This window comes from Macrobrachium rosenbergii, chromosome 4 (genome assembly GCF_040412425.1).
Source record: "Macrobrachium rosenbergii isolate ZJJX-2024 chromosome 4, ASM4041242v1, whole genome shotgun sequence".
NCBI lineage: Eukaryota > Metazoa > Arthropoda > Malacostraca > Decapoda > Palaemonidae > Macrobrachium > Macrobrachium rosenbergii.
The window spans coordinates 47,390,767-47,405,106 of NC_089744.1; the positions used below are offsets into that span (position 1 = coordinate 47,390,767).

The 14,340-nt window shown below is 39.5% G+C and overlaps 1 protein-coding gene across 8 annotated transcripts in view; it reads left to right on the forward strand.

Moving 5' to 3' along the window:
* LOC136833991 (transcriptional regulator ATRX-like) overlaps nt 1-14,340 on the forward strand; it is a 402,256-nt gene that overhangs the window by 41,055 nt on the left and 346,861 nt on the right. For all 8 annotated transcript variants that reach the window (XM_067096278.1, XM_067096295.1, XM_067096286.1 and 5 more), the window contains exons 4-5: nt 4,220-4,333; nt 4,495-5,155. In XM_067096278.1, coding sequence (XP_066952379.1) covers nt 4,220-4,333; nt 4,495-5,155 — 775 coding nt within the window. The remainder of the gene's footprint in view (nt 1-4,219; nt 4,334-4,494; nt 5,156-14,340) is intronic.

The window sequence follows — 14,340 nt, forward strand, 5'->3', positions numbered from 1 at the left end:
CTCCTCAGCCAAAGTTATGTTCTCGGCCTCGGAACTTGTGCACAGCTTAAAAATATTTTTAAGGTTTTCGAAGTGATGAGCTTCCTTGACTGGGCTGTGGGCGCTCTGGCGCACAAACTTAGTGAGTGTTCTTTGTTACCTCAAGAGATCCCCCTCAACTTGGGACCACCTTGACGTGGTGAGGGGGCTCTTGAACCCAGGAATCTGTTCCCTTGTTTAAGTCCAAGAGTCCCATATGGTATTATATATTTGTTTGGATTAAATTATGTGGAATTTTCCACTGTTGCTAAAATTTATTATAACTGATAAATAGGAAAAGATATCATAGCTGGGAATGGGTTTATATCGAAAGCTAAATAGTGAGAACTGTGGTAGGACCATCAACTACCCGATAATGTTCGGACCTGAGAGATATCAGGCGGTCTTTAGGGCTGGACCACGGATTCCAGGGGGCTCTGGTTCTAGGGATAGGACTCTCTGCATTCTATCCGGTTTGCCCATAACATGATTAGGGCGGGGATGATTGTATTCTTGAAATACTCTGTCCTAGCAAGTGGATTTGGCTTACAGTTGGGCCACTCTAATCATGTTGTGCCATCCCCTATGGGGTAGGGTAGGGACGCGGACACATGGGAGTCGGTTCTCACTTGTGCCATTGGCGGAAGAATAAACCCCTTGAAAAGCTGATGATATCTTTTTAGGGTTTTCAGGTTTATTTACTTTTTTTTTTTTTTTTTCTCAATTTTACTTTAGTCTTAATGCAAAATTGTGTTAACAATTTAAGTACCCCTGTACCCTTTGATTGTAGCGACTCGTCACAGTTGACGACCGCAGGAACCTCCTCTGACCTGTCTCTGGAAAAATCAGAAAAAAATACGAACGTAATTACACTGGAGCCCTATGCTCCGATGAAAAACAAGCCAAAAAAAACCAAATATCTTGACCGAACATTGACCCATTTCGACTCCCTCTTTGGGAGTGGAAGTTGGTCAAGATTCCTGACCTTGGAAACGGAGAAAAAAATATCGGCATTGAAATTAGAAAACTACCTATTAAATCGACATTCAACTACTGAAATGTCATTCAGACAAGTAAAAGAACAGATGTGGTTGATAGAAACCACTACAAGAAATCAGTCGGAAAACTACTTAAATATAAAAAATATTGATGATGTAAAAGTATATGTTAAAAAACATGACAATATGAACAGTGTACAGGGTACCATAGTACTCCCTGATAATGATTAACCAATAGAAAAGAAAATATTGACAGATTCCCTTAAAAAAAGGTACAACAATGTACAAGACTGCGAAATATATAACAAAGCTAGTAGACAGAGTAATGAAAAAATACTAAGAATAGCAGATAAAATTTGAAGGCCATGAATTACCCTTGAAAATGAAAATCCTAGGGCAAAGCAGAGAACTGAGACCGTATGTCCCAAAACCACTACAGTGCCAAAACTGTAGTATGTATGGACATACAAGGAAAAATTGCCGTAATACATCTGTATGTGCATACTGTGGATCTGACAAACATGCCACACAGTGGAGGTGTGGTGAACCAAAATGCATGAACTGTGGACAAAATCACCATGCAAGATCTAAGGAATGTATGTATTATATATACAATACAGAATTGAAATTACTTCAGGAAAGGACAGGAATGCCTATAAAAGAGGCCAAATTAGAATTAAAGGTTAGAGGAATGCGTGATCCCGCTAAGAAACGAACTTTCTCTTCAATAAGATCAAACAAAGAAACAAAAATGGAAATAAATAAGAGTAACAAAACCCTGATAGATCAGTCTCAAAGAAAAATAACCACTTTGCAAGAAGAAACTAATATAGCAAAGGACCAAGAAATGTATACAAATCTTCGCTCAAATTCATTTGAGATTTTAAGAGAAATAGAATCGCTAGAAAACAATACACGCACCACAGAAATATTAAAAGATAGTTATGATGAATTAGAAACTAAAGAAAAAAAGAGACCTTTAGAGAGAACTCCACCCAAGACCAACAAAAAACCAACTATTATTAGAGATACATCCATTAAAATAAAGGCGGAGACCCCAAGAAAGAACATAAACCAAATAATAAGAATATACCTTTGTCTCCTAAAGTAATAATAAAATCAATAGAAACAGATACCCATAACACCAAAGAAATAGTAGAGGAATAGACCATTGACAATAATGATTATGTGATGGGAGAAGGGATTACTCCATCACCAACAATAGGTGCAGTAAGAGTAAATGAAAAAATGACACACGAAAACACATGTGGATGTAATGAATGTTTCATTGAACTGTGCAACAAAAATGAAAGCATAACAAAGGACAGTTTAACAAACACTATACGAAATTTTATAAGATACAGAAATAAAGAAACTACTAGTTTAGACACTCGCGAAAAGGGCTGTATGTGCATTGGACACATAGTGTCTTATAAAGAAAAACAAATAAATATTGTAAATAAGATTTTAGAAAAAATGCAAATTGATGAGCCACAAAAAGAAAATAACACTTGAACACACTAACGTTATACTTTCAATAATTATATTTTACAATGGAATGTAAATGGTCTACAGCCTTGTGTAGACTATTAACTTTCATATGTAAATTGTTATTTTACTGTCCACGATTCCCCACCTCCTTTCAGTGTGGAATTGGCTAAGTAATTACTGGGTAAGTTACTTCTATAAAAATGATATTTTTATGATAAAGTTTTATATATACTTACCCAGTAATTACGAATGGAGCCCACCCTCCTCCCCGCACGTGGACTTTTTTCATAAACAAGTTGGTCAATTGGCTTAGTTGTTCCTTTCTCTTACACTGAAAGTAGGCGGGGTCTTGTCACCTACACAATAACAAAAGAATTACTACCGCGAATTTCAAAATTTAAGCTGCCATTCGAGTAGAAATTCTTAGCTAAGTAATTACTGGGTAAGTATATTTAAAACTTTGTTTTATCATATAAATATATTTTTCAAGTCCATTTGTAAAAACACTTCATCACAACCTAAGTCTAAGATCCACGCAAAGAAATAAGAGACAATGGTAAGCTAAAAATGTTCAACAAGAAGGGATAAAACTCAACTTTCACATTGCTCTGCTATTGCTGATGTACCTTATACACCAATAGAAATATTTTACTTTTCCTAGATTCTGTTGCCATAGAACATTTAACCATTCAAATTCTACAGTATGCATGTAAGTCTGCTAACCACCAATTTTCTTGATCATGCAGGGAGATAAAGGTGTTTGTTGGAATATTAGTGCTTTCTGGATGCAGTTCTGCATACAGACTCAGATTTTGCTGGTTGAATGATTCATGAAGTACTTTCGTGCTGCAGATAACACTAGTGTGCAATGAGGGTGTTTGCAAAAGTATGGCCACTTATTTGCTTACTGTGTAGAAGTTATCTTTCTCTGGGTATAAATGTGATAAATCAGCAGAATTCACTACATGCATTCAGTCAAAGATGAAGTTAAGATTAAATTAGATATCCCGGTTTTGTACCAATTGGATTAAATGAATGCTAAGAGGAATGTGTTGATAGTAAGAAATAAGGGAAGAATTCTCGTCAAAGGAAGCTTGTGAAAAAGAGCAAAGCCTGAGTAATTACTTAAATACTGTAAAGGGAAATGGAAGTAGGTTCTTTCCATTGACTTGCACATCAATATGGGTACTGTAGACCCAGTTTAATAATAAATAGCAAAGGTGAGAAAAAACTTGGTGTAAGAACAAGATTGCACAAAGGCTAAGAGTACACAGAACTGATGTGCGAGAACACTGCTGAGATGGTGATGTTCCTTAGTTACACAGAAGATTAAGTGTAGGTGTGGTGTGGCTGTAGGATCTAGGCAAATGGAGCTTGTGCACCCTATTCAGGATAATGGTGTGACTGCACAGAATAAAGTGTCTTGTGGCTAATAGGTTTATTGAATAAAGATTAACTAGAAGTGTGAATACAATGCAGGTCATATATCAATCTTTGTAGTTTCATTTCACATAATTGTTTGTATTTGAAGTTTTTACTTCATTTGTTTTAACTATGTTGTAATTACAGATTTTAAGTCAGTCATATACTGTCTAAATGGGATGCTGAAACACAAATTACTTTCAAAGTTTTACCTCCAGATTCATATTATAATTCATTCTTAAAATGTTATATTGAAGTGCTGTAATTAACTGGTTTGTGATATCTTTCAGGTGAGAGATAAAGAATTCCGGCCAACAGTGGCTTGGCTTGACAACTTTATGCGTCGCTTTTGTTTATCTAAGAAGAACATGGGATTTCATAGCCTTGCTATGCTAAAAACCAAGGTAATTATGATGAGTTAAGGGTTTAAGAAATTTTGGAATTAGGTTTTCTTTCTTGAATGTATGACTTGCATCAAAAATGCATTGTACGCTATAAATGTTTAAGGCTTTATATGGTAATTTTTATTCCACCATACTAATATTCTTTAACTTTTTTCCTTAAGCCTGTACAGAAGGCAAATCCAACAGAAACTGCATCAGTTGAGAAGGGGGTTACACAAGAGGAAGTGTTCTCTGCACTTGGTTTCCCTAAAGACTTCACTGGTTTTAGGGAGAATCTTGAGCAAGGAATAGAAAATGGGGCCTCAGCAGGGGCTTCTGCTAGTGGGAAGCCAACTGGTACTGAAAATGGTGTAGTTGAGGTCATTATTAAACAAGAAGGTGATGTTTGTGAGAATACAGTAGACCCATTAGTTCTGAGTGATTGTGAAACCAGTGCACAACACAAAAGTGATATAAACTCAAGCAGTGATAAGACGAGCAATACTAGTGGTAAAGATACAAATGAGGTACAGGAAATAGATCCACTTCACATTGAGAATAATAAAGATATGGAAGTAGATCCCCTTAGTGAAAATGAGGAGCATGATGAGGACCAGAGGGATTGTGATAAAAATAAAAATGGTAAAGAAAATGATGATGATAAGCAGAAAGATAATGAAAATAAGACAGATGTGGAAGAAAGAGGTAAGATGAAAACTGAGAGTAAAGATAACACAAATGACAGTGATAGCAATGAGGATCCTGATGATATGTCAACCAATACCTCAAACCATAATGCAGGAGAAGTGGAAGATGAATTTACTTCAAATGAATTTGGAGACAGTAAGTTATTTTTATTATTTAAATGTGAGTTTTATGTAAGTAACTTGCTAAGTGATTACGTAGCTATTAGTTTCTAACTGTCGCAGTAGCTTAAATTTTGAAATTCAAGGTAGCTCTTCTATTGTTTTGGTGTAACAAGGCCCCACCCACTTTCGGGGAAGAATAGGTACAACACAGCTGAAGAGCTCAATTCGTTTCTGCAAGTCAGCGACTGGTAATTGGTTGTTTGTGCAGCTTTTTTTTATTTTTTTCACTGGATGGTTGTGGCTATTGCCATATTTGGTGAAGTATTCATTCCTTTTGTTAGCCTTCATGCTAATTACAATTAGCTTAGCTAGATTTGACAGACTTTTTTCTTGATTGTGACTTTTGATTATGTCTGACTCTAGTTCATCTAGTATCCAGTTTTGCAGCAAAGGCTGCAATACCAGACTAATGTCAGCCAGATACGACTCGCATACTATTTGTTGTCATTGCAGAGGGCAAATTTGTTCTTCTAATCTAACTTGTGAAGAGTGTAGGGATTGGGATCAGGGGAAATGGAAGACTGAGTGCACATCTTGACAAACTTCAAAGCAATAGGCAGAGAAAGGCTGCCGCTAGAGTCGAAGCTAGGGGTTCTGCTAGCCAGGTTTATTCTCCTGATGTACCTGTTCTGTCTGTGCCTGTGAATGCTTTTTCCCCCAATACCTGCCTTCCAACTCCATTACCTGGTTCCCAAACTTCCGAATCCAATGCCATCGCCAGCCTAGAAGTCAGGATAGACCAGAAATTCTGTCTTTTGGTCAATACTGTAGCCCAAATTGGGGCTTCAGTCAAGGGCCTCATGGACAAGATGGGAGGAGGTAAACCTGAGGTCCAAGGGAGGTTGGTGGGGTTTTCCCATGGGTAGTTGCCCCCTCAGCCGAGCTTGTTGTATGTAAATCCCAGGACTTGGTGTACAGCCACTGGAAAGGTGTCCAGCTGGAAGTGAATGCATTGTCATCTAGTGGTTCAGACTCCAGTGTGAACAAGGGTTGTAGTTGGCACTTGAGAAGGTATGCATCCACTGCTGAGCACACTTCCCAGCTGCCTCATAAGCAGCACAGAGAACAGGAGCATAGTCCCAAGCCTACCTGTAGCTTCATGGACAGTCCCAGTCGTTTGTCTCCTGAGCCTTTGGTTGGTAGAGCGCCAGGATTTGGCTCTGAAGTGGTCCTCCTCCTTTAGGAAGCATTTCGAGCTCTCAGTGTCTGAGTGTTCTCCTGTGCCCGCACGCCCACCTGTGTCTGTGCATCTACCTGTCTGCTTTGTGCCAGCATCTGTCAAGCTTTTAGCGCCACATTCTGGGTGCCGAACCCCACCTCTTCAGTCTGGCTCAGTGAGTTTGTTTACCCCTGTTGTTCAGGATATACTGGACTTAGCTACTTCTTCAATTTCATCTGATGATGAAGACATCAAGCAGGAGCAACCGACTGTGGCTTATGCAGCTCTCTTGAAATTCTTCCTTTTTTGTTTTCCAACCTTCTTCACTCCAGCGACCCCAACGTCTCCTGGTTCAGTGTTTGTGATGAGACAGCCTGCAGAGTCTTCCAGGCTGCCCAAGGTGGTTCTTTCCTCATCAAGGAAAGCCTTATCCAGGATTGATGGTTGGTTAACAGAGAAGAGGGATCTTGTCACGGCTGTTGAAAAGGAGGTATCTTTTGTATGCCACTGGAGAAGCTCCTTCCTTGGGAGATCCTGCCTCCTCCCAAGGGGACTTCCCCAGCCTGATTGATTCCACGCGTAGGTCAGAGTTTTTCTCTGCCAAGGTCATGTTTACATTGTCAGAACTGGACCATTTAGTTGTGACATATTCAGGGTCTTTGAAATCTTCAATTTCTTAGACAGGACTGTAGGGGCTTTAGCTAAGAAGACTGAAGACTGGGCCACTCTTCAAGAGAATTTTTCTTCGGACTGGCTGGGAGTCCTTTCATGTGCAGATAAGGTGATTAGGGATGGCTCCCAAGAACTGGGTGCCTTATATTCTGTGGGAGTTCTCAAGAAAAGGGAGCAGTGGTGTTTGTTTACCACAAAAAAATGGATCACTCCCTCCCAAAGGTCGGCTCTCTAGTTTGTGCCCTTGGACCCTTTTAGTGTGTTTTCTTTTGCTACAGTGGAACACATAGAAGTAGAATTACAGAAGAAATCAACTCAAGATCTGCTGGCACAGTCTACTAAGCGCCCCAAGGAGTCGGGACATGGTCCTACGGTCTCCTTTAGTGCAAGGACAGTCTCGCCCTTTCAAGGCGGCGGAGCAAAGTTTCAGCCCTGCCTGCGCACGAACCTTGGGTCAGTCCAGCCCGTTAAGAAATCCGCTAAACCCTCCTCTTGCAAGTGAGGATCCTGTCCTGTGTGTTCCTGTGGGAACCAGGCTTCTCCATTTTTGGGGCAAACAGGAAGCCAGGAATGTAGAGCCATGGGTCTTTTAAGTCCTCAGAGAGGGCTATTCCATCCCAATCAGGGAAAAACTTCCTTTAGTGTCATCGCCCATCAGCTTGACACCCTACTCGGTAGGCTCGGAGAGGTTTTTGGCCCTGTCAGAAGAGGTCTCTTCCCTGCTCAGGAAGAGAGCTGCAGAGGTGGTCGAAGACATAAGCACGGAAGGTGTCTACAACCGTCTGTTTGTAATCCCCAAGTCATTATTGGGGGCGTGGATGCCTAACTTGGACGTCAACACTGAATTTTTTTTTCAGACAAAATTCTCGATGGAAATGAACCGGTCAGTCCTGTCATCCATTCGCCAGGAAGATTGGATGGTGACCATCAATATGCAGGACGCATACTTCCTTGTCCAGTACATCCGGACTCCAGGAAGTACCTGCGGTTTGTGTTCCAGGGCAGTCTTTCAATATCAGGCTCTGTGCTTTGGCCTCTCAACAGCTCCTCAAGTATTCACCCGTGTTCTCGCCCTTCTAGCGAAGTGGCTCCATCTTATGGGGATCAACATCTGCCTGTATTTGGATGATTGGCTCCCCCTCATGAGCAAGATGCACGGAGACCTTCAGAAGACACTTCTCCTTGCCCTAGAATTGGGTCTTTTAATCAACCTGCAGAAGTCAGTTACTCTCGCCTCATCGATTCTCTCTTTAGAGATGAGGATTGACTCTATGATTTTTTGGGCTTTTCCATCCCACAAAAGAGTCCAATCCTGCCTTCGGACAGTACGAAACTTCCTCTCTCTCCCGTCCTGCTCGGCCAATGAATGGATGAGTCTACTGAGCGCTCTCTCATCCATTGAGAAGTTCGTACCTTTAGGTAGACTACACAAGAGTATTACAGTTCTTCCCAAAGGCCAGTTGGCACAGGAAGACTTTTTTGAACTCGTTCGCTTTCCCCATCATGCCCGAGATCAAGGAGGACCGTTGGTGGTGGCTCACAGAAGGAAGGTTTTTAATAGGGATGCATCCTCTTAGCCCCAAGCCCCCAACCTAACCTTATACTCAGATGCATTAGATCTGGGTTGGGGCCTCTTCTACAGAATATGGAAGTTTCCAGAATGTGGTCTCAGGACGAGAGAAAGCTCCACATCAGTGTAAAGAAGCTGAAGGCAGTTTGTTTGGCCCTCTGGTCTTTTGTAGTAGTGGCATTGGACAAAACAGTCGCAGTCCATGCAGACAATACGACTGCGGTGGCTTACATCAAGAAACAGAGGTACTCACTCATTCCTCCCTTTATGAAGTGGCCAAGGATCATCTCCTCTGGGCGCAGGGCAATCACACCAGGATTGTCATGCTTCATCCAGGGCAAATTAAATGTCCTGGTGGACAAGCTAAGTCACTGCAGACAGGTTCTACCTACAGAATGGACACTGAATCCGCAGGTGTGCACCAACCTGTGGAAACGGTGGGGAGACCTGTTTGCAATATTGATAAATCTTTGCCTTCCCTTGTATTGTTCTCCAACCCCGGATCCTCTGGCGTAGGCAACAGATGCAATGCTCCAGGACTGGTCAAACCTGGACGTGTATGCCTTCCCGCCATTCAGAATGGTGAAAGAAGTCATAAACAACTTTCTTTCCCACAGCAACACGTCAGTGACCCATGTAGCTTCATTTTGGCCGCAGAAGGAGTGGTTCCCAGACCTCAGGCTCCTGGTGGACTTCAAAAGACTTCTGCCACAGAGACAAAGTCTTCTCAGACAGCCACACTTCCTTCATTTCCACCAAGGCTTATCTGCTCTTGCTCTGACAGGCTTCAGACTGTCAGGAAGCTTGTTAGAGTGAAGGGCTTTTCAAGACCAGCTCAGATAGTGAAGAGGCCATCCATGCAAGCTGCAACTTGCACAACATCAAGCTAAATGAATCTAACATCAAAGAGCCCCTTTGTGAGAAGGGTCCTCAGGAACTAGATTCATATAGACCCAGTGACTGGTATGCAAACGATCCTGCAAAATGTGAGTTGGAAGGTGTAAAAGAAAGGAAACCAAAACTCCCTATGTGGCTTCTGGCAACTGCTAAAGTAGAAAATTATAATTTTTTAAGACTAGTAGATATCTTCAGAAGAAAGTAGGTTTCATTAAATTTGTAGATATTACAAGACTTGGGAAGAAGACTGTCCTAATTCATGCAGTCAAAGAGACAATGTGTCATGCTCAGTCATTTAAAAACAGATAGGAAATGGCCATGGGCATCAAGCATCACCTTAACTTTAGATATGGCTGAGAAGTGGTATTTATAATAGAGATTTGCATGATTTTAACAAAGAAGAAATTCTAGATGTGTCCAAAAGAAGTCTGGAAGGTACATATGGTTCCCAAAACATCAATAGTTATATTGTCATGTGAAGATCCAGAAATACAGTCAGTCTCCGGTTTACGAAGGGGGTTCCGTTCTGACGACATGTCGTAAGCTGAAAGTCGTCGTAAACCGGAAATATCGTCGAAAATTGTAAGAAAACATTGCTTTTAATCCTTTGAGTATCCTTTGGGTATCTTGAAAATGACATAACCTGCATTTTTAATGAGTCTTTCATAAAAAATCCATCAAAATTTTACCATTCTACTGTTTTGAAGCCAGAGAGAGAGAGAGAGTAAGAGAGACTGCCTCACCACTTATCTACCAGAAAAAGACTTGGAATTTCACAGAACTACATTGCTCTCCCATTTTTACTTTAAGTATCATCCTACATCAAATATAGCGTAAATTATTATCCTATTACTACTGTATTAATCTTTGAAATTATATTATTAACCCTTAAACGCCGAGCCTCTATTTACAAAAGTGTCTGTCGTATGCCGGCGGCGTTCGGGAGTTAGCGCCGAAGCGGGAAAAAAGTTTTTTTCAAAAAATCACAGCACACTTAGTTTTTAAGATTAAGAGTTCATTTTTGACTCCTTTTTTTGTCATTGCCTGAAGTTTAGTATGCAACCATCAGAAATTAAAAAAAATATCATTATCATATATAAATATTGGAATATATGACATTGCGAAAAAAAAATTTCATATATAATTGTTTACAAATCGCGCTCTGAGCAAAACGGTTAAAGCTAGTGAGTTACTTTTTTTCCATTGTATTGTACACTAAATTGCGATGAATTTGGTATATAACAAATTGTAAAACGATCAAAGCAACACAGAGAAAATATTATCACCAAATGATGCATGAATTCGTAACGCACAGACGTAAAAACAAGTTTTTTTCTAAAATTCACCATAAATCGAAATATTGTGCTAGAGACTTCCCGTTTGTTGCAAAATGAAGGTAATTGATTGAATATTATTAGAATGTAAGTGTTTTAGCTTACAATTTTAGTTTTTGACCATTTCGGTCGAGTTAAAGTTGACCGAAGGTCGAATTTTTTCTATTTATTGTGATTTATATGAAAACATTTCAAAACTGGTAAAAGCTACAACCATGAGTTATTTTTTGTTGTATTCTACATGATATTGTGCACATTTTCATGTATAACACTTTATGTAAGGCCTAATATAAAACGATGCGAAAATTACGACAAGGGGACTAAAGAAATTCTGAGATTTTCAGCAGAGTTACCACGAGCGGAGGTAAGGAAAAAGTTTTTTTTTTTTTTTTAATTCACCATAAATCAAAATATTGTGCTAGAGACTTCCCGTTTGTTGCAAAATGAAGGTAAATGATTGGATGTTACTAGAATCCAAGAGTTTTAGCTTACAATTGCGTTTTTCGACCATTTCGGTCAAGTCAGAGTTGACCTAAGATTGAAATTTTGGCAGTTATCGTGATTTATATGAAAATATTTCAAAACTGAGAAAAGCTACAACCACGGGTTGTTTTTTGTTGTATTCTACATGAAATTGCGCACATTTTCATACATAAAACTTTATGTAACGGCTAATACAAAATGGTGCAAAAATTACGACAAAGTGATGGAAGAATTTCTGAGATGCATCGCTGATGCTCTGTAAAGCAGAAGAAAGAAATTGTGCATGCGCCGCTGGGTAACGCTTGTAAACAAAACAACAGCGTGATCCGTGAACTCCCAGCATCCCTCAAGATGCGTGATTTAAAATCTTTCGCAAACTAGGCCTATAACTTTTTCCGTGAATATTTAAAAAACTTTTTGTATTTGACGTACAGAGAGAGAGAGAGAGAGAGAGAGAGAGAGAGAGAGAAAATTGCCACTACGACTTACATTCAGCCATTCTTGTGCTGGCACGGGATTCTTGTGCTGGCACGGGCAAGAGAGAGAGAGGGTTTATCTCTTTAATCCCTCGAGGAATGTTAATCCATTTCTCTTTACTGCAACTGACAACAACAAAAAATTGGTTTTTTTTTTCTTTGTCTTCCAAAGATGTAGGCTACTACTACTTTTACTAAGCATTTTGAAGCACCATGAACACACACACACACACACACACACACACAGTGTGCATAGGTAAAGAGACTCAAATTAGCAGTATCTTTTCCAGAGAGAGTGAAGGGCTGAACTTAGTATCTATTCATAATATATCTATCCATGCTCTACATCATGAGCCAGTACGTATATGTACAGGAGCCTTCCGCTCACCTCCAACTGTCTCTATCCTAGCAGAGGCAGGCCAACTGCCTCTAAAATATTACAGAGATCTAATTACTTTAAGAAGAGGTTTATCCCTTCAAGCAGGCACATCTCCTGTTTCAAATAAATTTCTCAATCAAAATACAAATAATAACCCAGATCAAAACTCATTTACTAAAACAACTAATCATCTGTTGAATTTACATAACATGATACCAAATTTACCCAAGAAATAAATCTGATCACACCATGGACACTAAAAGGGCAAAAATATGCATATACTTATCATATCTTTCAAAGAAATATATGTTCAATACAGAAATGTACCATCAACATGCCATGGAACACATAAGATGGAAGGGTAATCCCTTCATAATCTACATAGATGGATCCAAAAATGAAGCTGGAGTGGGCTCATCAGCCTATTCAAGTGATAAAATTATCCAAATGGGCCTTCCTCTAATATCATCAGTATTTACAGCAGAATTAACAGCTATACAATTGGCTCTCAAGATTATAACAAAAAAAGGAATTCCTTCAGCACTCATATTGAGCGACTCAAGAAGTGCAATTGAAGCAATAGGATCATTTAAATCAAGTAATCACCTTGTCCAAAATATCCAACGGGAAATTCATCAGTTAATTACAAACGGCCTTCAAATTCACATTTGTTGGATCCCAGGCCATGTAGGCATTGAGGGTAATGAGAAAGCAGATAAAGCTGCTAAATTGGCTTGTACAATCCCCCAAATACTACGAAAGCCCCCATAGCAGACTGGCTAGCATCAGTTAAACCCTTAATTTATAGGGATTGGCAAAATGATTGGACAAATATACCCCCTCAAAATAAACTAAAACAAATTAAAAACGAAGTTAAAAAGTGGCATTCTTCTACCCAAAAGCAAAGAATTAAGAAGTAATTTTAACAAGACTCAGAATAGGACATTCCAGACTCACACATGGTCATCTGATGTCTACTCCGCACACGAACCCAATAACTTGTGAAAGATGTAACATCCCAATAACAATCAAACATATCTTGATTGACTGTCCCAGATGGCATCATGAAAGAAATACTTATTTACAAAATAAATCAATAAAGGATATTCTAGCAGAAGGTAATAACTTTTCAATTAACCCTTAAACGCCTGTTGGACGTTTTAAACGTCGTCAAAAATTGTCTGTCGAATGCCGAGTGGACGCTAAAACGCCAACTGAAAATGCTTTTTTAAATATTCGCGGAAAAAATAATTATAGGCCTAGTTTATGAAGATTTCAAATCACACGCCTTGGCGGATGCTGGGAGTTCACGGATCCAGGTGTTGTGTTGTTTTTGAGCATCACCCAGACGCCGCATGCGCCGAATTCCCTCCTACTCACGCCAGATAGCATCAGCGCCGGACCTTCTTGCGGGAGCGATATTTTGACGCAGACGTGTTTTGCAGAACTTTGGCGAGTGTTTGCGATTCGTGCTGCAACAGGACGTTTATAGATAAGTCACAAAGCGCCAGTGAGCGGTGAGGCGAGTTTTAGACTGGGATGCTGGAGAAGGACCCAGCAACCAAAGTGAATTTTAACATTCGTCAACTTTGACTCAACCGAAATGATCAAAAACGCATCCGTAAGTTTAATTATTACATTCGAGTAACAATCAATCATTTACCTTCATTTTGCAACAAATGGAAAGTCTCTAGCACAATATTTAGAATTTTGGTGAATTTTTTGAAAAAAATTTTCCTCCGCTCCGCGCGTTAACTCCGCTGAAAATCCTATCATTTCTTGCGCCAGCTTGCCGGGACTTTTTTCGTCGTTTCATATTATTCGTTACATAAAGTGTTATACATCAAAATGCGCAATTTCATGTAGAATACAACAAAAAATATATCATTCCTTTAGCTCTTCACAGGTTTTTAATATTTACATCGAAATCACGATAACTGACAAAATTTTAACATTCGGTCAAATTTGATTCGACCGAAATGATCGAAAAACGCATCCGTAAGCTATAATTATTACATTCGAGTAACAATCAATCATTTACCTTCATTTTGCAACAAACGGAAAGTCTCTAGCACATTATTTAGATTTTTGGTGAATTTTTGAAAAAAATTTTCTTTTTCGCCGCGCGTGGACTCCGCTGAAAATCCTGTCATTTCTTGCGTCAGTTTGCCGTAATTTTTTCGCCGTTT